General features: G+C 48.9%; 1 protein-coding gene across 15 annotated transcripts in view; it reads right to left on the minus strand.

Annotated features, from left to right (window-relative positions):
• Positions 1 to 22,037, minus strand: part of TSC1 (TSC complex subunit 1) — a 50,930-nt gene that overhangs the window by 17,114 nt on the left and 11,779 nt on the right. For 7 of the 15 annotated variants that reach the window (XM_045467384.1, XM_045467393.1, XM_045467382.1 and 4 more), the window contains 10 exons: positions 16,036 to 16,221; positions 14,104 to 14,207; positions 12,973 to 13,125; positions 10,401 to 10,545; positions 8,724 to 8,878; positions 8,281 to 8,354; positions 1,940 to 2,115; positions 1,124 to 1,239; positions 697 to 808; positions 92 to 210 (listed from right to left, as the gene is read on the minus strand). In XM_045467384.1, the coding sequence (XP_045323340.1) occupies positions 92 to 210; positions 697 to 808; positions 1,124 to 1,239; positions 1,940 to 2,115; positions 8,281 to 8,354; positions 8,724 to 8,878; positions 10,401 to 10,545; positions 12,973 to 13,125; positions 14,104 to 14,207; positions 16,036 to 16,141 (1,260 nt within the window). In that variant the 5' untranslated portion in view covers positions 16,142 to 16,221. Of the gene's footprint in view, positions 1 to 91; positions 211 to 696; positions 809 to 1,123; positions 1,240 to 1,939; positions 2,116 to 8,280; positions 8,355 to 8,723; positions 8,879 to 10,400; positions 10,546 to 12,972; positions 13,126 to 14,103; positions 14,208 to 16,035; positions 16,222 to 18,466; positions 18,723 to 19,221; positions 19,246 to 21,678; positions 21,744 to 22,037 lie in introns of all 15 variants that reach the window. The other 8 variants (XM_045467389.1, XM_045467386.1, XM_045467390.1 and 5 more) reach the window with 4 other exon arrangements.

A 22,037-nucleotide genomic window follows, 5' to 3' on the forward strand; every position in this document is an offset into this window, starting at 1 on the left:
CCACCTGACGTAACAAGCTTCCTTCCCAGGGCGAGGCTGCCCGTGGGTCACTGTGCGCAGGCAGAGGGACCGCAGGCAAGCGCGAGCGTACCTTCCTGGGGGGCGTGGCCGTGGCCTGCAGGACGGATGGGTGAACGTAGTCGTCCGGGTGGCAGAGTGGGGCTGGAGGAGGAGAAGTTGCTGGGGTTCCCAGAGGAGTCCCTTTTCCACCTGTTCACAGACGACACACACACCATCACTAAGCCTATTAGAAAACTCTGAATTTTTTCCAACTGGACTGTAAAGAAAGCCGCCAGCCTTAACTTTCTAGGGATCTAGAGTTGTTGTTTTGGTCCACCTTCTATGTTCTTAAAAGCCCCAAGGTTCGCATCAAGCGTCAAAAACAGGTTTACTGGGGCACCTGGGTGGCTCAATCGGTTAAGTGTCTGACTTCGGCTCGGGTCATGGTCTCATGGTTCTCGAGTTTGAGCCCCACACCAGGTGAGCCCTCGTTTTTTCTCTCCGCACCCCAACTCTCCTCCCTCCCCGCCTCTCGCTCGCTTGCGCCCTCTCTCTCTCTCTCAAACAACAAAACAAAACAAAAACAGGTTTACAACTGTCAGCAGCCCAAACTCACTATCGGACCTAAGAGACAGTTCCTTGCCCTACCCAGCAGGCCCAGACCAAGCAACCGAGTGCAGCCTCAGACACACGTACCAGTTGTACCAAAGACTTTACTGTAAGGGTGTGACAGGTCGGGTGGGACGTTTCCAGGAGAAGTTGGAGGAGTGGTCATACCACAAACCATAGATGGGCTCCAGAGAGTAGCCTGGGAAGTTAATAAGGCACGTCAGCAATGAGAAATGAGCACCAAGCCATCCCCAAGCCTTATTCTATCCAAGACGAAACAGAAACAGCATCTTATTAAGGCTCTACTGTGAGACAAGACGCATTCTGTAAATCTAGACTCCAAGAGAAACCCAAGTGGCAACAGTAACTAACTGCCCTAATACCACGCATCCTTGAAAACAAGTCCTAAAATGAGCAGTGTCAGATTTTCCCAACCATATGCTAAATCCCGACCCAAATGGGCAACTTCCCCAGCAAGGAGAGAAGCGAGCAGGCACACTCTTTAACACCATACTTGTGGCGGCTCAGTCAACAGCCGTGTTGATGGGGGACTCAGAGTCTGAGGTGGCTGCCCGGGCGTATTTAACAATGTCAGCCGAGAGCTGGAATGAGGGGTCGAGGTAGCACTCCCTACAATGAAAGGGCAAGAGCACAGCAGGTTAGTGTGTGACTTTAGATTATTCCGGAAAAGAAAAAACTTACGGCACTTTAAGCCATTAGATGATATTCACATTTAAAAAAAAAAACTAAGGGGACTCCCAAGGCACCAGGGACGAGGTAACGTCTGCACGGCTCTTTAAATGCTCTTCGGAAATCAAGTTCAGTAAGGGCTGATGTCCAAGGAAGCTTCGGCGGGGAGAAAGCACAGAGAAGGCACAGCCGGGATGATACCCGCAATGGGTACTGCCTATGGAGAAGCCCACCTTTTCTAGAAACCGATTCTACGTCGTCCAGACTCACTGGAACTGGGTCAGTGCTACAGCCCGCAGGGCCTCACTACAACTGCCTGTAATGAATGTAGAAAGACCCCCTGCCTAGAAGCCGAGTATTTTTCCTTTTCGGAAACGTGTTAAAAACCCACTCCCAAGTCTGCTGGCAAACTGTCAGGTGGGAGATACAGGAGATGGAGGATGCGGGACTCTAAATTAAATGGGACAGAGGAATTCATCAGGAGAAACTGGAGGTGAATTCTAATTTTAAATATTTGGGAAACCGTTCCTAGGAGCTGAAGTGAAGTCTTACTCCGGGAAGAGACAATGAAGTTGACAAACATCCACAGTGTTCTCCAGAGACAAAGCTGTACAGCAGTAAGAACCGAAGTCACTCTCACCACAGCTATTCTGCGTGTCGACGTAAGGGCTGGCGGCCACATCGGCCGCACGATGAGGAAAGTGTGCTGACACCTGGGGGGACACAGAGTCGCCGTCTTCATACGAGGCTTCTGTGGGGTCCAGAGAGATTTTGGCACACTCTATCACAACATCGTGCGTTTCTAATCTCTTCCACCTGGAGAAGGCAACACAAGTTAAGAAATGCAAGGTGTAATCCATTTTCTCAAACAACCAAAGGCTTAAGAATGCTAACTCGGGGCCGGGCACAGAGCTAGGACCGGCCAAGGACGAGGCTGAAGCATGCCAGCCCAAAGAGTAAACGGTACTGGCACGCTAAGAATCAGACCTAAGGCCTCCCTATTTAAAATCAGGTGACATCAGATTATCAGAAACGAATCTGAAACCAAAACGTCATCAACAAAAGACTAGAAAGAGCCTCAAAAGAGAACAAACTACACAGAGCGGTCGCTAGGGGGAAATCTCCCTCAGAACAGAGGGCATCGAAGAACAGGGAGACTTGGAAACTGCCAGGGAGCAGAAGTCAATTCGAGGTCACTAATCGAAGGCTGGGGAGTTCTAATCCACCGCTAGACCGGAAAGACGCCACAGAAAGACTCAAACCCAGAGAACGCCCACGAGAACGTGTTTAAGATCGTCCAAAGATTCCTGTCACATGATCCACAGTTACACCTCTAGGCTTTAGCTTACGGAAATCGACACACATCAGGATGGACGATACCCAGCACAGCTTATGGGGCAGAAAGAAAAAAAGAGATAACCCAAAGTCAAACCACGGAGACATATTCTAGAGAAGAAAAATGATCATACCATCATGAAAAAGCATGCTTTCCGCAGGTCAATGGCTGCCAAGAGTCAGGAAGGACACCGACCACAAAGGACACGAAGGAACCTTGCGGGCAACGGAACATTCGTTATCGTGACGGGACTTTTGTCAGAACTTAACAAAACTACACCTTCCTAAAGCTGATTGGAAAAATCACGTTTCCAAAGATTCAGTGACATAAGATGGTCAGGGTATAAGCTTAAATGAAGAAGGGATTCAAAACTACTCAGAGATATGCCCACAAAGTGATGGATCTGACCACACTAAGTATTCCAACTAAAAAAACTGAAGTCAAGAGTGATAGTCTTTCCCCTTTCCACCTGTTCAACATTTGCCAAATGTTCTACAAAGCCCTAAGGATGAAAGCAGCATCCACCTGCTCAGAACAAACTTCCTTTTAGACCACGTAATTTCGCTATACGGGTTCCTAAGTAAGTAGTAATCCGGCAAGACTCTCATTTTCACGTTCCCAACTTTACAGAAAAGCAGCCCAGCACTAAGGGCACTCTGTGGGTTTACCCCAACAAAACATCTACTCCTCCTCCACAACTGTTCTAGAACGTTCTTCAATCTGAGATGCTGAAAATGGGATCTCAAATACAGAACAAGAGTCCAGGCCGTAGGCAGCATCCCCAAGAGGAGAGCCGTTCGAGGTCACTGCCACACATCTGGTCTACGCGGGTGCTCGCTGTCCGTGGCGTCTGTGTGTATGGGCAGCAGCCTCCGCCTGGTGTGTTCTCAGCGTGACCGGCAAAGGGACGGAGTGAGAGCAAGGGTCGGGCTGCTTACGTAGGAACGTCGATTTGAGAGAAGAAAGTGAGAATCGTAACACAGTAGGAATGCGTTCAGATGTCTGACTTCGTCATGAATACGTGCACTCACAGTATTTTCCTCGATTCTTAAAGGGACTCTCCGTACTTTAATCTCTCTGAAACCGGGAAGTAAAATCTCATCGGTTGGGTGTCAGTTTTTGTGGCATCTTTTTTTCTTTCGAGGGCGAACATGAAACAGAAGTACTCCGTGGCATCTTACCTTCAGTCAGATACGGTAGTTGCAAAAGCCTTCGTAGGATTAAAAGGCCCCTCCCATGCCACGCCCCTCAAGCGCTTTGGCAGCTGTTTCCAATTCTGTCGGCCGAACTGGTACCCTGCCTGCGTATTTCTAAGTATGCTCTGAGCTCTCAATTTCCTGATGTACAGATCACATATCATCTGTTAACTTCCTATGACAGTAGGTGACGAGGTAGGCCACTTCCCTACACCCTTTTCCCTCCTCCCCGATGCTCTCAATAGATGTGTATCATGTGTTGGTTTATTCTCAAGATCGGTTTTCGACAATCATTATGGCTATGTAAGTACTACGCGTTAGCCGAAGAGCGTAACACGAGATTTCCCTTTCTGTTCGATTTAGTTTGTCCCGGAGGTTGGATTTTTCTGTTTCTTTTCCTCAGTCTTCTGTGTATCTATTATAATTCTTCCTAAATTTACTCTAACAGCTCTGAAACAATGCCTAATGTAATTTTTACATAACGATATGCAAATAATCTGCCAGAATTATTACCCTCTCTCTAAATAGCTCCCTTCTGGAGCCCTCTCTCTCCCACGTCAGTTGAGACCGGTTGTTCTTAGCACTGCAATGCAGTGTTATCCCAAGACTTCCCTCGACCACGACCCTAAGTCAGGCCCCCTCGTTTCCTGGACCCTGTGTCTCCCCCGATTCTCCTCTCCTTTTGATGGGACACGTGCTCCAGTAGTTAGCTGAGGAGGGGAAGGTGGGAGGTGAACCGGAGTCCTTGCATAGCTCAAAGTATCACGCTGGACAGGCAGTTTGGCTGGTCTAGAATTCTAAGTGGAAAACCCTTTCGTCTCAGTTAGTCTCAGAAGCTAACACCATTCCGACTTTATCCTCATGATGCATTTTGGTGTTTCCTCTCTCTCAAAGTTTTGTCCCTGGTGTCCTGAATTCACCACATTGAGACTGGGGAGCATTCTTTCTCACTGGTTGCGGCCGGGTGCCAGGCGAGCCCCTTCAATCTGGAAACGCGTGTCCGTCTGGAGATTTTCTTCTACTATGTCTTTTACAACTTCTTACCCCACAAAAGTTTTCTCCTCTCTTTTTAAAACTCTTTTTTTATGAGATGTCAGACTTCCCGGACTGGTTATTTTAAGTATCTTTCTGCTCAGAATACTCCTCCTCTCTATTCTTTGATTCTGTTTTCTGAGACACTCTCAACTCTATCTTCCAGGACTTTTGTCAAGGTTATCTACTGTAGTAGCTCTCATTTTTCATTTTCAAGCGCTCTTTCTCAGTCTCTGAATGTTCCCCTCCGTGGCACTCTGACCTCTCCATGTGCTCAAATGCCCCATCTCAGTGGCTACGGCATCTCTGTATTATCACGGTTCCTTTCTAGTCCCTTTTTCTCTTTAGGTTGGTCTCTTGTCTTCTGGGTTAGAGCTTTCTCCAAAAGCCAGATGACCCCTGCCTACGCGAAGGGACCAAGGCTCTCTAAACTGGCCTGGGAGACTTCCAAGTTCATATCCTAGACTGAACATACTCCTCCGACTGTACAACCTCCCAAACCCACCAAGCCTACAGTAGGGATTCGTTTCTTCTTAATATAAACCTATGAGAAGGAGAAGAATGGGAGAAGAGAGAGCAGCACGACAGGTTCCTGAAACCGGAAGGCAGACGGCCCAGAGGTAACCGACACCGCCAATCCATGAAAGCAGAGCCCTAATCTCCCGCTGTCTCAAAGCTAAAACTCAACCTGACTCATACTGCAGAATCCTTCAAAAGGTAAAGAATTTTTACACATCAAGTCCTTCTGGAACTGGAGAGGAGCACAGGTAGACAGGCCAGTTAGCATCGGGACGATAGGGTGAAAACTATTTGAGGGGCAGTTAGAGTCCCGAGGTCCCCTCCCTGACTCTATGCTCCCGGGCAGCAGAAATCTGGGCTATTCTCTGGAAAGGATAAGACACGGTTTCGGGACTGAGCTACTCCGGAAAGAGTTGAGGGTGTGAGTACCACTCAAACAAGGGAACTAAGTGAGCGTGTCCACTCTGGATGTCGAGACCACCAGCCCCTCCCACGACCAGCCTCTTCTCCTCGGTGGTGGCCAGCCCCTCCCCAGGCTAGAGATCAGAAGACCCTCCTCCACAAAAACTCCGCCAGCAAACTCGATACTGGCGTCAGTATTTCCAAGCGATGCTCAGGTTGACACATGCGGGAGCTCAGAGGCAGTGAGCCCCACCCTGTGAACAGATCTTTCTGGCTCCTTACCCAGACGCAGGCAGACTGTCAGATCTTTGCAGAAAGCCTCGAAGACTTCAAAAGAACAGGACTCAATGGATTACACAGGGAACAAACAACATTCAGCTTTCTCCAAGACGTGAAAGGCTGTAGCCCTGAAACCCAAAACAGCTACCGTAAAGAGGAGCATTCGGAGAACCGTAAAAAGCTCTCAGACGTTCAAAACACGGCGCTAGGAATGGGAATGTAGCCGCGACAGGACTGAATGCTAAAAACGAGGAAACCTTTAGAAGGAGCCAAAGAGCAAGACACAAGAAAACAGGGGAGCAAAGAAAAGCAAAGAACCACTCTCTGAGGCCCCGATCCACATACCAACAGTGCCAGCCAGACACGAGGGAAGGAAATCGAGCACGAAATAACGAACGAGAGTTTCCTAAAGCCTAAAGATAAGAGTTTCCAGATTGAATAATGAGAACAGACTCTGACCAGGAAGTGCCAGAACGTGAGAGCAAGGAGAAGACTCTCCAGGCTCCCGCAGAGAAGAACACAGCAACACAGCCGGCAAGGAGTGAGAGCAGCTTTGGATTTCGACGGCAACACTGGCGGCAAGGTGGCGATGGAATGACGCCCCCCGAGGGCGGGATGACGAGGACTAGAGGTGTGCATCCCGCCGGGCAGCTGCTTCCTTTCTCTCAAGGCTACGAGAGGGTGCGCTCCATGAAAACAAGAGCAAACCGGGGAAAAAAGCCACGAGACGCAGGGGAGGGCAGGGAGGGGCAGAACGAAGCCGTGCACGAGGCATGAGAGACGGCCACGTCCCCGCTGCCACCGCTCTATCTGCTTAACGGAGGGACACAGCGTGCAGGCGAGCCCGGCCCGGATGCACTGTGCTCAGTCGGTCCTGATTCAGCCCTGACCAAGGCCCCGCTCTCCCTTCTCTGCCTGGATCGGCCCCCCAGGAGGACACTGCTCTGACCCGCTCCTGGAGGCGGGCCACCGTGAGCCGAGCCACAGCTGCCAGGCTCCAGCAGCACATCCAGGAGCCGGCCTCGCCACGGGCCTTGCCAGATGCGCAGACTCCAGTGAGCCCGGGTTCTCGGGACTCATTCGGGAATGACCTTGCCCACCGGCTTCCCCTCCAGAGGCTCTGCTGAACTCTCAATGAGGGAAGCCGGGTGGACGCTCAGACACTGGGCTCTTCCTCGCGTCTCCTGCACACCTTCATCTAATGGTGACAAGACTGCCCTTTCCTCAGCCTGGCCTGGCCTCCTAATCAGCTTTCCAAAGCCCAACAATACATGTGGTCAAACTCTAAAGAAAAGAAAGAACGATCCACATAAAAGCAAGAACAGTGGGCTCCCTCGAGTGGGACAGGGAACAGGGAGAAAGACGGCTGGGAATGTTCATCTGTGACGCCAGGCGGTGGCTGCACACACAGGTATTCACGTGATACGTTAAACTTTACACACACACTCTGTCTCCCTCTCCACAGCCAGCATCTCTCACACACAGTAAGTGGCTGTACGGTGACTGAGGCTCCGAGTGGCAGAGAGAGGGCCTGCGGGGTGAGGTTCGCCGTGAGAGGACCGGGCAGTGGGAGATCCCCAGATGTCGGCATCTGTGGACCAGTTTCCCCAAAAGGGGTTCACGCCTCGGCCGAGGGAGCTGTGAGCCAGAGAAAAGTTGGGGGAGGAGCTGAGCTTCTCACAGATCCACGCGGAGAACGTCCCTCCCTTCCCTCCTCAGTCTGGACTCAGCCCTGCCCTCCCCCACGCCAGGTATCCTCAAAGAGGAAGCCTCCAGGTGCAATTTCTCCAGGGAGCACACCCAGAAACTTCTCAGGGTCCCACGGAGGATGGCAGTGGCCTGCTTCCACGCAGGCGGAGTCTAACAACTCAACATCCACACTTGCCACAATCCGCTGGTTTTCAACCACACACCGCATGGCCTGCCTCACACGGTCACGGGCACCACTGAGCTGGGAGCCTTCCCGGGGTTCTGTAGGACAGCTGTCCGCGCTGCACCTGCCTCCACTCTGCGGAAAGAGTTATTCTCTGCCTGTGAGGAATGTGTTTTGGACTCATACAAAGTTTTAGCTGTACCAGTCCTTCAAAACCCTGATTCCCTAAGTAGAAGGGCTTCTACTTCCAAATAATACCTCCATCTAGGACATCGCCTAGATTACACGATTAACCTGTCAGGGAGATGCTGCAAAATTCTGAGTCGCCGGCTTCATTTCTATACCTTCGAGGGTCCAGTTCGTGGTCCTTGGATCCAGTCACTAATTCCGGGTGAATTCGCACATGCTCCATCATCGGCTAGAAGAGTTTGGGGTGACAAATTACAAAAAGCTCAATCTCTGCGCTATCTCCACACAATGGAATATTACTTGACAATAGAAAGGAACGAGGCCCCGACACCCGCCACAGCCTGGGTGGACCCGACACGTCACACCGCTCCCAGAACACCACGTACAGGGTGCTTCCGTTTCTGGGAAACGTTCGTTCGTTGGGACAGGCCGGTCTACAAAGGCAGAATGCACGTCAGCGGTTGCCTGGGGCTGGGGCTGGGGCTGGGCGGGGGAAGCTGAGCTTCTGCTCAAAATCTGTCTACCTCTGAACACGGAAGCCCCAGCCGCGGGCCGCGTGCACGGGATGCGGAGTATCAAATGGGCGGTCTTCACTTACCCTGACCACCTCTTCAAAAGTGTCCAAGTTCTCCTTCATACTGTAGTGAGAGCGTAGAAAGGAGACAAAGTTGCAAGGGTACATTCCATAGAGGCGATGAAAAAGAGCGTAGACGCTGGCGTGGAGATGGACAAGATAGATTTCCGTCACGTGGCCTAAAACGGGAGACCGCAGACAGGAGACTCAGCCGGACGCGAGGCGACGTGTGCAAAGTGCAAATCAGGCGTGAGCACGTGGCTGCCAGCACGACCTGTGGTCACTTACCGCCACCTCGCTCCAAAGATAGCAAGCGAGCGTGTTGGGCTGAGATGCAAATCCGAGCACCTCCGACACCCCCGTCTAGAATCCATCAGTGGCTGCCCCTGGCCTTTGGATACACTCCAATCTACCGAGAGTGACCCATAAAGGCTCCTACTGATCCAACCCCTCCGGTCCTCTCCAGTCTCCACCCGACATTCTCACAACACTGACCTTTCTCATGATAATCAGTCTCCCTGAAATTTGCTGTGGTTTGTTTTAAAACCTCTTTTTAAACTTTAAGTGAACTCTAGGCCACACACGGGGCTCAGACTCACAACCCTGAGATCGAGAGGCTCACACTCTACCGACTGAGCTGGCCAGAAGCCCCCTCCCCCCGTAAAATTTGTAATGATACTTCTCCACTGCCCTGTTCAGCAGCGTTTCTTGAGAACGGCACTGTCTCGCTCAGCCCTGGGCCCTCAGCGCCTGGTACATCACAGGAGCTCAAATACTGGCCGAACGAATTGACAGATCCTTTTGCAACCGGTGTGTAGTCTTAGCTATGCAGATCTGTAACTACAGAGCGAAAAACCTATTATCCAGAAACCAGCCTAAGGAGCTGAGAGCGGGAGAAACTCAGCACTTAGTTCATCGAGTCTCACGCAGACCCCGCAGAAAACCCAAGGTCCACAGCGTCCGCAAAGCTCCTCCCTAACAGCGGACAGACCACCCTTTTGCTCCCAAGAAGAGCCTACTGAATAAGCCAGCATCACGCGGGTCCTGCACTTGTTACTAAATTCCCTACAGGAAGCTACAGCCTCCGGTGTCACGTGGCTTAATGCTTCATGTTTGCAACAGGAGTAGCTGGTGCCAGGCTCGCCAAAAGATCCCAAGTATCACAGGCCCACAGCTTCGGAATCATTTGATAGAGCTGGACTACCTGCCAATATGGGGAAAAAATCCCACCACGCTCAGAACGAGCGCCCCACTCGGGACACACCGCGTTTTCCCTCCTCCTCCTCCTCCTCCTCCGCATACAGGAGACAGGTTCTCAGAACCAGAGGTTTGCGTTTTGTGACAAGAGACCAGCAGAGGAAGACAAAAAGGTTCCACAAGCTCAGTCCTGTACTGCCACGACATGGATTGAGGGTGTTTTGATAAGACTGAAGTTTACCGACAACTAGGAAGTTTTACATCCTACCAGTCTCTCTGACAACTGATCCTTCTAAGCCGGCAAAATAAGGAAGGCGTCCCACACTCCTGATTCTTATTCGTGCTGACAGTGGACGCACCCAACGTATTTCCTCAACTGGTTAGTGACGACCACCCATGCCAGCGAGAAAATTCTACCTGTCCTTCCCTTACAGCTCATGACCTGTTAAATCGGTAAAAGCATCTACCTGGTAGGGAACAACAGCCATGTAAGGACACCTTTACCTGGTTTCTTCAGGCACCACGACGAAAGACGGCCAAAAATATCAAAGAAATCATGAAGGTGCTGTTTCCCCGACTGTGGAATCATTGGTAGCATGGTTATCAACACTAAGACACCTGTTGTGAGGACAATGACATCGGTGTCCACCTGCAGAAGGAAAGGTCGAGCAGGAAGAAACACCTGTCAGGCCCAGCATTCGGATCAGCACTATCAACACACAAAGAAGCTGCTCTAAATTCTAAGGGGATCACAAACTAGAGCCCCACCACCACAGACTCGTTTCCTTATCCTCCAGGTTGGGGGGAACAATACTGAATCAGACTTGACTGTACTGAGTCTGATGCCCCTAGATAAACCCATCTGGGAGAGGAACTTCAACCTGACCTGAGGACGCCCAAGTCCTCCAGCCTGAGGATGCTATACTTACAAGCACTTGGACAGAAGCATGACAGGCTGCTTTTTAACAGAACAAAGGAACGCTACTGGTTTTGTTCATTTAACCAAATCCAAAAATATTTACTTTTTAAAATCAGTTTCAAAAAACGCTACATATTGTCGAGTAGTTGACTTTTTAAAAAAATTTTTTTTAATGTTTATTTATTTTTGAGAGAGACAGAGAGAGACAGAGCACGAGCGGGGAAGGAGCAGAGAGAGAGGGAGACACAGAATCCGAAGCAGGCTCCAGGCTCCGAGCTGTCAGCACAGAGCCCGACGCGGGGCTCGAACCCACGAACCGTGAGATCATGACCCGAGCCGAAGCCGGACGCTCAACCGACTGAGCCACCCAGGTGCCGCACGTATTTCACTATCATTTAAAGGATTACAACAGAAATATAATTTAAGAAAAAATTAGCGTTATGCTACCAAGTCTATTTAATCGCTCAACTCCACAGCAGCATTCACAGACCAACAGATAAAAGAAGACACGGTGACCTCTGACCACGTCTTTAGTTAAACAGCAAGTCCTGTAATTTTAGGCCAATTGAAGACAGTCGACACAACACCCAACAGATTGAGTCAACTCAGAATAGCTACCGCTGCTCACCTGACCCCTCACTAAATCATGGATGTTTGCCAAGTAACTAGAATTCAGATTTAAGAAACGAGATATTGATCAAAAGACTGCCATGCAGGCTAAGACATTCGTTATTCCCATTAAAAAAGGAAATCTACGAGTCTGGAAATAAAGTCTCAAATAGATTTAGTTGTCACATTAAGCACTAAGCCTTTCGTCATGGCGGGTATCTATCTAACACGAAGAACGCAAAATACTGGTAGTTGAATCAAGACTACATAACCAGTTCCAGTAAAAAGGACTAACCCTAATTTGGTCGAGGAAAATAGTCTAGCAGGGCCTGGCTAACAGTGCCGGAGTAATTTTAAAGTTCACCCATTTGGAAAAGGTAAGTATTTTACAATCTGAACTAAGCTGTGTGCCTCAAAATGGAGTTATAGTCTCACCAAAGTCATTCACTTAAAAAAATTAAGTTTTTAAAATCGTTCCTATTTTTTTCTTAACGTTCAATGCCTGTTTTTACGATACCCTACCAATGTGACTCCTTGGGATCCACCTCTAGGGATAATGAAAGTTACCCTTGTTGGCAGAGACAAGAATCGATCTGTCGTATCAGATGACCCAGAGGTACTGCCACCCAGAAACAGATACTGCTGGATATTTTCACGTCTCTGTGAGGTACAGGCAGTAAACATTCACCACATTTTCTTATTTTATAGGTAGGAAACAAGTCCAGGAATTAGAGCAGATTCAGCAAATAGCCTTGAGTATTTCAGCAAGCCACTGTCAAAACTAAAACCTAAAGTTCTATTCAGGTTGTGACTCACTGTGTAGACAAATTGCACTAAATTTAGTGCAAAAAGGAGAATGCGATTCAGTAGGCCTTCTATCAACAAAACTGTAATTACAGCTGCAACTAAAACACACTCCCAAGTGGTTAAAAAGAGCACTTGGCCATTTTTCTACTCGCTAAATGAGAATTTAGAAATAAGGGCTCCCCCAAAGAGAATCCAGATGCTTAACTGAGGGAAGACCGGACAACGATGGAATCAAAGAGGGCTGGGATTGGGGAGCCTGGGTGGCTCAGTCGGCTGGGAGTCCGACTTCGGCTCAGGTCATGATCTTCAGCTCTGTGAGTTCCAGCCCCACATCGGGCTCTGTGCTGACAGCTCGGAGCCTGGAGCCTGCTTCGGATTCTGTGTCTCCCTCTCTCTCTGGCCCTCCCCCATTCATGCTCTGTCTCTCTCTGTCTCAAAAATAAATAAACGTTAAAAAAAAAAAATTAAAAAAAAAAAAAAAAAAAAAGAGGGCTGGGATAACGTCGTCTTGAACCGACCTGAAGTGTTGCCACATTTGCTTGGACAGAAGATATGGGACCGTCACCGGGACGCTCGGAGGACTTACTGAGTACCAACCGTGGATTACCTTATGTTCCAGGAAAGCCAGACACTAAAAGTTCCTAAACCCTCAAAGTCTCGCTCGCTTGCTTCACAGTTACCGAGACTCGCAGAAACGACAATCAGAAAGCCGTTCCGTCCCAACCCTGGCACGCATCGTACCTTGAGACATTTGAGCAAAGAAGGCAAAAGAGGTGCTTGAGACAGCTTGTGCTTCCAGGGCGGCTGCAGCCTGATGACGTGGCCCAGCAACGACAGGGCGGGCAACCGCGAGGCGGCTCTGCCCACACAGTCGTTCATTTTGTCCAGGAGGTGCTGAAATGTAAAAGAGGGGACGCGCGTCTCAGCCAGGCTGGGAGGCAGGGGGAGGAGATCCTCACGTGAACATATGGAGGTCACACGAACCAAGGTTTACTCCAGCCCCTCGAGACCTCGATCAAATGAAAGATTTTTAAAAACCACACTGGCAAACGAAATACGGTTGTGTTTGGCCTGAGACAAGGCAGTCAGTTGGCAAGTCTAGAAAAAAGGGGAGCAGGCTCCTTCCTGGACCCTCTCGTCAAGTGCAAATCAGCCACTTCTTCCAGTACCCGCTGGCCCCAAGCCTGCGGAGGGTCGCTGAAGCTGGGAGGGATCCCGCGGTAGCCCCTTACTGCCGCTGGAGCCCCGTCCGCGTGGTTTGGCCCCAAATACAAATCAGGTGGTCGAGAAGTTAAAACTCAGCCCAGAAAAACAACAAAACAAAACAAAACAAGACACACTGGAAAGGGCACACGGCGGCAAGGCCTCCGAATCCTAGTGAAGCCACTAGCATTGAGGATCTCAGCACTTACCAAAGTCCGCCATCATCCGCCACCCACAAAAATAAAACACGGAGGAGCCCTCCAGGCACCTGGTGCTCGGCAAACAGGACTCGTCAATCAGCCCCGTCAGCCACCTGTACCACAGATTTCCCCACGTTGATTGAGTCTCAAACCCTACTGCCAGCATGACGGGATCATGGGTACCTCATGGGTCAAACTGTCAGTGGACAATTACAGCACGGGGACGACAGGCTTTCTTGAACAGCAACATCTTAGGACACCTATGAAATATGCTTTCTTTTGTCAACGTCTCGGGAAACATAAATTCTGCAAATCATTTTCCTGTGTAGTTACAGTGCGGGAATGGGATCATCTGTGTTCTGGAGAAGTCGAGGCGGCAAGCTCTCAGACGGCACAGCGGGTGTGCGCAGAAGCCGTCGTGCTGGCAGAGAAGGGATTTGGCGCTCCCCCACGACGCCCCAGCGGTTACCTTATCGTGCGGCTCTTGCAGGGTAGTCAGGATGTGCAATACCGGCTGAGAACTGGTTTCCAGGTAATAATCCACCAAGGTGTTTACGAGCATCGGACCACGGTCTGGACAAAGGAAAGGGCGGGTGGAAACAGTTATTTCCTTTAGCGTTCTAAACTTACCTCACGTGGCGCCTGGCACAAAATCCAGAAAACGTTTCCTCATGTGCTACCCAAAGTTACACAGGGCATTCTATTTTTGCCCCCTTGAGTTAATTTGGGTTTAACGGGATAATATCAAATTTACCTGCCTAAATATCCATAAAAGCACTGAAATGCTAGCTTCTCTTTTTATTGCTTTATTGCTATAATTATAAATTCGTAGGGGCGCCTGGGTGGCGTAGCAGGTTAAGCATCAGACTCTTGGTTTCGGCTCAGGTCCTGATCTCACAGTTCATGAGATGCAGGCTTGTCGGGCTCTGTGCCGATGGCACGGAGCCTGCTCAGGGTTCTCTCTCCCTCTCTCTCTGCCCCTCTCCCACTCATTCTCTCTCCTTCTCTCTCTCTCTCTCAAAATAAATAAGTAAACCTTTAAAAAATAACAGTAAGATACAATAAAATTGTAATCAATCCACGTCCATTGTTAACAATTCAGGTTACACGCAAGTACGTAAAAGGAAAGTGCCCTCCACGACCAGCCTCCCAATCCACTCTTCTGAGAGTTTGGCACACACCCCCTCACAAACCTTTTCCTACTATGCTAACCACACCGTGCGCTTGCGTGCGTTCACGTCCATAGTCACACGGTCCGCGTATGTGTGTGTTTCTCCCACTTAACAACGTGTGGGCACCCTCCCATGATGGCACCTCTGACCTACTTCATTTTCCTCACTGACCTCCTGGCGCTCCATTGCCTGGCTCTGCGTGAGAAATTTAACCAGTCATCTACTGAAGGGTACTTGGGTTTTCCGATTTCTCCAAGGCTATAAGGAAATACGGACTCGTTTGGTTTTTCAATGCTTATTTGTTTTTGAGAGACAGAGGGACAGAGCCTGAGCAGGGGAGGGGCAGAGAGAGAGGGAGACACAGAATCTGAAGCAGGCTCCGGTCTCTGAGCTGTCAGCACAGGGTCCGACACGGGACTCGAACCCACGAGCTGTGAGATCGTGACCCGAGCCGAAGTCCAGCGCTTAACCGACTAAGCCATCCAGGCGCCCCTGAAATTCAGACTCTTGTTAAGTGGGACACATGGTACGTGCTTTTCAATTGGTGATGGGGACCCCAAAAAGGCTGAACACTAGTTTATTCTCCTGCCAACAGTGCCCATTTCTATAATCAGCATTTGATTTCTATCAACCTAGTAAGCAAAGAAAGGTACTATTTAAATTCATATTTCTCTGATTAAAGACAGGGTATGTTGTTGTTTTTTTTAAAGTTTGTTTATTTATTTTGAGAGAGACTGACACAGCGCAAGCAGGAGAGGAGCAGAGAGAGAGGGAAACAGAATCCCAAGCAGGCTTTGCGCTGCCAACACAGAACCCAACTCGGGGCCCAAACCCACAAAACCGTGAGATCATGACCTGGGCCAAAACCAAGAGTCGGACACTTCACCACCGGAGCCACCCGGGCGTCCCAGGTTATGCACTTTCATGCTAGCAATCACATACATGATTTCCGGACGAAATGTTCCATCTGGCCTCTGAAAACACTCGGGTGGGTGGAGTAAGGGAGGTGAGGTGAAACAAGACGCTGAAGCTCGTGGGGTCAGCATGTGACTCTTGACAGGTTTACGTGTGTATCTGAATATCACCGTAATTGAAAGCTTAAAGCGAATCCACCAATATGTGCTCTGTCTCAGTGGTTTAAAGACTCTCCTTAGAAGGTGAAACCCCGAGTCAGCAGAGTGTAGTCGCCCCGAGGGCAGAGGGGCCGAAAGGGACACAAAGCCACTTACCAGAATTGAGGTTCTCTTTAAAGACGGCTGTTACGTCGTCACGCACGCTCAGCACGGGGGAGTCCAGCATGGAGACGAGCTCCCCGATGTTGGCTTGCTGGGCCATGGTCTTACGCGGGCGTGCTGTGCCGGGTCCGGAACGCGCACTACAGACTCTGCAGGCTCTTCATGGGTGCCACTACCAGACTGAGAGGAAGGAAGAATAACAGCGTGACAAAACGGCCCCACCTCCCCCCCCCCCAAAAAATGACCGCAAGACACACCGGCACGCGTGTCCAATGCAGTGAAAGTTCGCCCAGAACGCTGCTGATAAAAGCAGCTAGGGTGTGAGATTAATTCTCTCTGACCCATTCGTGAACACAGTCGTGTGGAACGCAACAACCAGAGAGAGACGGGAAACACTGGTACCTGTCAGAACCATCGCAGCAACTTAATACCACGACCGAAGCTAAGTTTTTTATTTTCCTTCCTACTTCTGATCCTACCTCGGGTTTCGGCTAAGACGATGCCTATGTTTCAAATCATTGATCAAAAGAGTAGGTGAACGATTTTCGGAAAAAGCACTGAAAACATACCATTTCCCTCTCGACACTCCCTTCAATGTCTAGAAGTTAGTATAGCTTCTTAGGTCACAGGACCACAGGTTCAACACCTCATTTCAACCAGGGACCGCTTCTCAATTTTTCGTACAAACTCCTCGCCCTAGGGGTCTATCACACTCGAATGCCACCGGTCACAGGGAAAAGGCCCTGGGCGGAGGGCAAGCGGGGAAACCGTGCACCCTCCAAAGACTCAGTGCCTCCTGGTGCTGGAGATGCCGCCTCACCCTTCCGTACAAAACAGCAGCTCATTCTCCAGGCGTCACTACCCACATTTACAATTGTTCTCTTCTCTCTGCTTGGGTCTCTAAAGGTGCATTTTTAAAAACAAAACCAGTTATCATTTAGGAGACAGGAAGTGCACACCTTTTACACACATCACTGAATACAGTCCTTATATTGGTATCACGCAATTGGTTCCTCCGTCCCCATTTTACAGGGAGAGAAACAGCGATCAAGACATTTGCTTGGGGCTGCTAAGCTGGCAAGAAGCAAAACCAAAAGAGAACTGAAATTTAAACCCAGATCTGCTTGACGGTAAAGCCCTAAGCCCTTAAATGTGACACGAAGCTAACTTATGGTTTTGACCCTCACAACAATTCTGCGAGGTCAGCAGATACCCTCTTTTACAAATGACAATATGGATACTCAAGAAGAACAGGTAACTTTGCCAAGGTCACATGGTAAAGCAGAACTCAGATGGCTCCACTCCCAGACCAACGACTGTCTCTGTCCTCTGCCACCACGTTGCCTCCTCCTGGGGCCTGTCCTGGAGTGAGCTGGAGTGGCCGCTCCCCAGCGTCACCGTCGACGGAAACCACCCGGGATGCCTATTAGAGATGCAGTCTCCTGGGCCCGTTCCAGAACTGAATTTGGGGGTTAGGAACCTGCATTTTAATAAGCACGCTGGCAGGAAACACTACGCTAAAGAAAGATTCCACTGAAGAGTTAAGTCCCCCTCCTGTAAGGATGCCAAATTTAAAGTACCAGTGACCCCAGAAACTGGTGAGTACTTCCTATCACCTCTGCTCTCATTTAATTACAACCTGGCAGTAGTCACTGATTTGCCTCTTGGCAAATCAGAAGTTCACGAGCCCAAAAAATCACTTAAAATGTCTACATGCAGGGGCGCCTGGGTGGCTCAGTCGGTTAAACGTCTGACTCTGGATTTCGGCTCAAGTCATGATCAAATGGTTCAGGGGCTCAACCCCCGCGTCGGGCTCTGCGTGGACAGCATGGAGCCTGTTTGCGATCCTGTCTCTCCTTCTCTCTCTGCCCCTCCCCTGCTTGCACATGCGCACTCTCCCTCTCTCTCAAAATAAATCAACAAACATTTTAAAAATGTCTACGTGCATTTTCGATAGCTAATCATGATGCAGGAAGTTGCTGGCTCACAGCTACAAATATAAATCTTATAGGTAAATCACAAAGAAGTCCATTTCAAAGGGCTTACAACTAGTCAGATTTTCTTGTAATAGAGTTCAAGGCTGAAAACAGAAACAAATTTCACCTTGTGAGTGAGATTAAATTAAATTTAAAAGTGAGGAAAATATCAACCTGTCAGGGTTTATTGTCCACTGAGAGAACTGAATGAGAGAACGTACGCACACACTTGGCACAAATAAACACTCCCTGAGTAGTGGCCACATATTTCAAAAAGAAAACTAGTAAAAATCTTGGGGCCATCATTTTCAAGGTGACTTTTTAACAGCACATTTCTCTGGCTAGCCCTCACATTCACTCCTACTCCAGGTAAACCACAAATGATCCCTCAGATTTAAAAGCATTTTTGTCCCCAAGTTTGGTTCTGTTCCAATAACACTGCTACTTACCTAGTCTCAGTATAGTGAGGCTCTGAGTTTGTATTTTGTATATTCAGAAGACAGTAACGTCAGAGCTGGTCCCCCAAATCCAGGCAGCCCAGAACACAGAGTGCCAGGAGTTCAACTCCAAACAAAGATGGCGCTCATCCAGTCAACTTGGCCATACCCAGGGCTGGCCAGCCTGGGCTACCTCGCTTGCTTTTCAGTTTGTAAATGTCATGTTAGGGGTCAAAGTCTTGTCTCTGGAGCCTGTTCTTTCCAGATACTTTACAGAAAGCACAAATAAGGTTTCATTGTAAAACACATTAGTATATTTTTGGCAATAAGCTTTTCTCCTTGGTTCTAAGATTCTATCTTTCAACCGTATTTTTTTAATTCCCCAGAGAAAATATAAGTCTTGGGTTTCATGGGAGGTTCTTCATTTAAGTGTCCCAAGTTCAAGGATTCTGACGTTCAAAAAAGCCCTCCCAAGGGTTTGTTTCATCATGAGCTTTTGAAATCAGTCCCGTGATTAGCGTATCTCTTTTAAAACTCATTCAAATATTTCTCGAGGGGCTAAGTGCAGGGTGCTGAGTAGGAAAGACAAACTTAGCACATGCAATGGAGAATTAAATGCGGGAGAAGGGAGTGGAGGGGGTTCGGTGTGTGCACAGAGTGGGGAAGGGGCCAGCCAAGCCTGTAAGACACACTTTGCAGTCTGGGGAAGATGGACTGGAAAAGTCACCCGAAGGTTAACACCACAGGCACCGGAAGCATCAACTTACAGCTGTGAAAGTCTCTCTCCCGTTCTGGAAATAACCAAGTACAAAAAACAGGAGTCACGAGAAGCTGAAAGTCAAGACCTAGGTTAATACATTTCTGTAACCTACATGCCAAAGCGGTATTCCACTTAGTCAGTGTGATCATCACTGGCCGCGTGCCACAGCACAGTGCTACAGACAATGCTACTCGCATTAGGGAGCAATGACTTTCAACAGCCGCTCCCCATGCCAAAACCTGTCACTCTGTCAGTCTTCTGGACCTCAGGAATACGCACGGCCATCGGTCTGAAGCCAACATCAAGGTGACATCCTCGACTCCTCCACTGGCTCTTGTCCTCCCCTCGGATCTGTCAGCAAACCCACGATTTTGCTGTCCCTTCGTGGCTCCCGTCCAAGCCCCATCACCCTCCGTGCTACTCCTCCCGCCTATATTCCTGCTCCCCTTCCGATGCAGTTGCCACCAAACAACCACAGGAGACTCTGAAATGGGGAAATCAGAATCCATCACCTGTTTAGGTCCATGCAATGGCTTCCCGTGGAGACCAGAAGAGCCGAACCCACGAGCGGCCGGACGGCTCCCTGTGCTCTGGCCGGTTGTGAGCCCTCAGCCGCCGCCTGCCTCCTCTTGCTCCACTCTGCCTCGTCATTTCTCTGCTCTGGTCCCCGTCTCCCAAAACCCAGGAAAACTGGTGCTCCTGCTGCTGCCCCTATCCCTGGGATGCTCCTCCCCCAGATCCTTGCATGGCTGACTGTCACTGAGGTCTCTACTCAAAATGTCACCATCTCAGAGAGGTCTCCCCTGAGCACCCAACCGAAAGCAACAGGGGGGGTTGTTAGTGACTGCCCTTGAATCGACCAAGCTTAAACTTTACAACCGGTCATCAGATTCGATCACACAGGATACTTAGTATGATCTCAACTCGCATGGAAGATAGGGAGTCACCCGAGTTTAACTTTAGTCTCTATATTTGGCCAATATCTGGCTTTGGCCTTGGTCTTTGGAACCTCTGAAACTTGAACTGCCTACTTCAGCAGCATTTCTGGCATCCCTGACTGTGTGTGATCAATAGCTACGTGTTCATGTCGTAACCATTATATCTAATCTACGCGATGTCTATAATGTGGACAAGGCGTGCACTTAGAATTACTGTTAGAAATCTGAATATTCACTCTTAAATAAAGGTAAAACACTCTAGCTGTAACATCCAAGCTCAGTGTTTTACAGTTTCATTACAAACATGTATTTATTATAAAGATAAAAGCTTTAGCTGATGAACATGGCTTTTTTTTTTGAAGATTTTTTTTTAATGTTTATTTATTTCTGAGACAGAGAGAGACAGAGCATGAGTGGGGGAGGGGTGGGGCGTGGGGGGACACAGAATCCGAAGCAGGCTCCAGGCTCCGAGCTGTCAGCACAGAGCCCGACGCGGGGCTCAAACTCACAGACCGCGAGATCGTGACCTGAGCCGAAGCCGGACGCTCAACCGACTGAGCCACCCAGGCGCCCCTGAAGGTTTTTTAAAAATGTTTACTTACTTTCGAGAGAGCACAAGCAGGGGAGGGGCAGAGAGAAAGGGACAAAAGATCCGAAAGGGGCTCTGCGCTGACAGGCTGACAGCAGCAAACCCAATGTGGGGCTTGAACTCACTAACCGTGAGATCACGGCCTGAGCTAAAGCCGAATGCTCAACCGACTGAGCCACCCAGGCGCCCCTGAACGTGACTTTTATGTTCAGAAACAATCAAGAACTTTCAAATGGTTAAATATGTTAACTAATAATATGAATATTAAGGAGATAGATTACATAGATAACTTTACAAATAACAGCAATTATTCTCTGAGCCAAATGTTTATAAAATTTTTAATAATAGATGGCTAAACAGAAATTAAATTGCATTTTAATTCTACATTTTATAGAATTGTCTTATAGCACTTATTACAAACAAAATGAGCTTTTAAAGCTGCATTTAATTTATAGTCTTAATTAGTAGTCTTTCAAGAAAAGTAATATTTGGGAATACTTCACATCTTGCAAGGATGAATGAAAAATGTCAACCTGTCACCTCAGTTGTAAGACACGAAAAAATCCAAAAATCACAGTCAACAACATCCCTGAGAAATCATCTTCAAGCCAAATATAAAGACTATAAATAGTATAAAGAAAACAGTGTTGGGGCGCCTGGGTGGCGCAGTCGGTTAAGCGTCCGACTTCAGCCAGGTCACGATCTCGCGGTCCGTGAGTTCGAGCCCCGCGTCGGGCTCTGGGCTGATAGCTCAGAGCCTGGAGCCTGTTTCCGATTCTGTGTCTCCCTCTCTCTCTGCCCCTCCCCCGTTCATGCTGTCTCTCTCTGTCCCCAAAATAAATAAACGTTGAAAAAAAAAAAAAAAATTAAAAAAAAAAAAAAAAAAGAAAACAGTGTTAAGAAGAAACTGAAATCCCCTAGCACATTTTATACTCACTAATCAAATTTCAAAGCGTACTTTACAAAAATGCTTTAGGAAGACAAGGTCTTGTGGTTCTGTGTCTACGAAGGCCAAAAGAGTAAACCCAAAAGCTTGTCAAGATGGTGGCTACAGATTGCCAACAATTTTGAGTAGCTGAAGACAAAGGATCTGCGAGGCTTGCCCAAGCTTTGATCCCAAGATACAGGTTCCTCCTAGAAAACAATCTTCCGCAAACTTTCCTGAACTACGTTCTGCTTTGTCCAAAAAGGTTAGTGATGGGCTGACGGTAGTGGCTGAATGCAGCATCCCGCATGCAATGCAGCGACCGCAGTAGCAATCTAACTGCAGGTCCTGAGGAAGTCATCTTCCTACAC

This window comes from Leopardus geoffroyi, chromosome D4, assembly GCF_018350155.1.
Source record: "Leopardus geoffroyi isolate Oge1 chromosome D4, O.geoffroyi_Oge1_pat1.0, whole genome shotgun sequence".
In the NCBI taxonomy this organism is placed as follows: Eukaryota; Metazoa; Chordata; class Mammalia; order Carnivora; family Felidae; genus Leopardus; species Leopardus geoffroyi.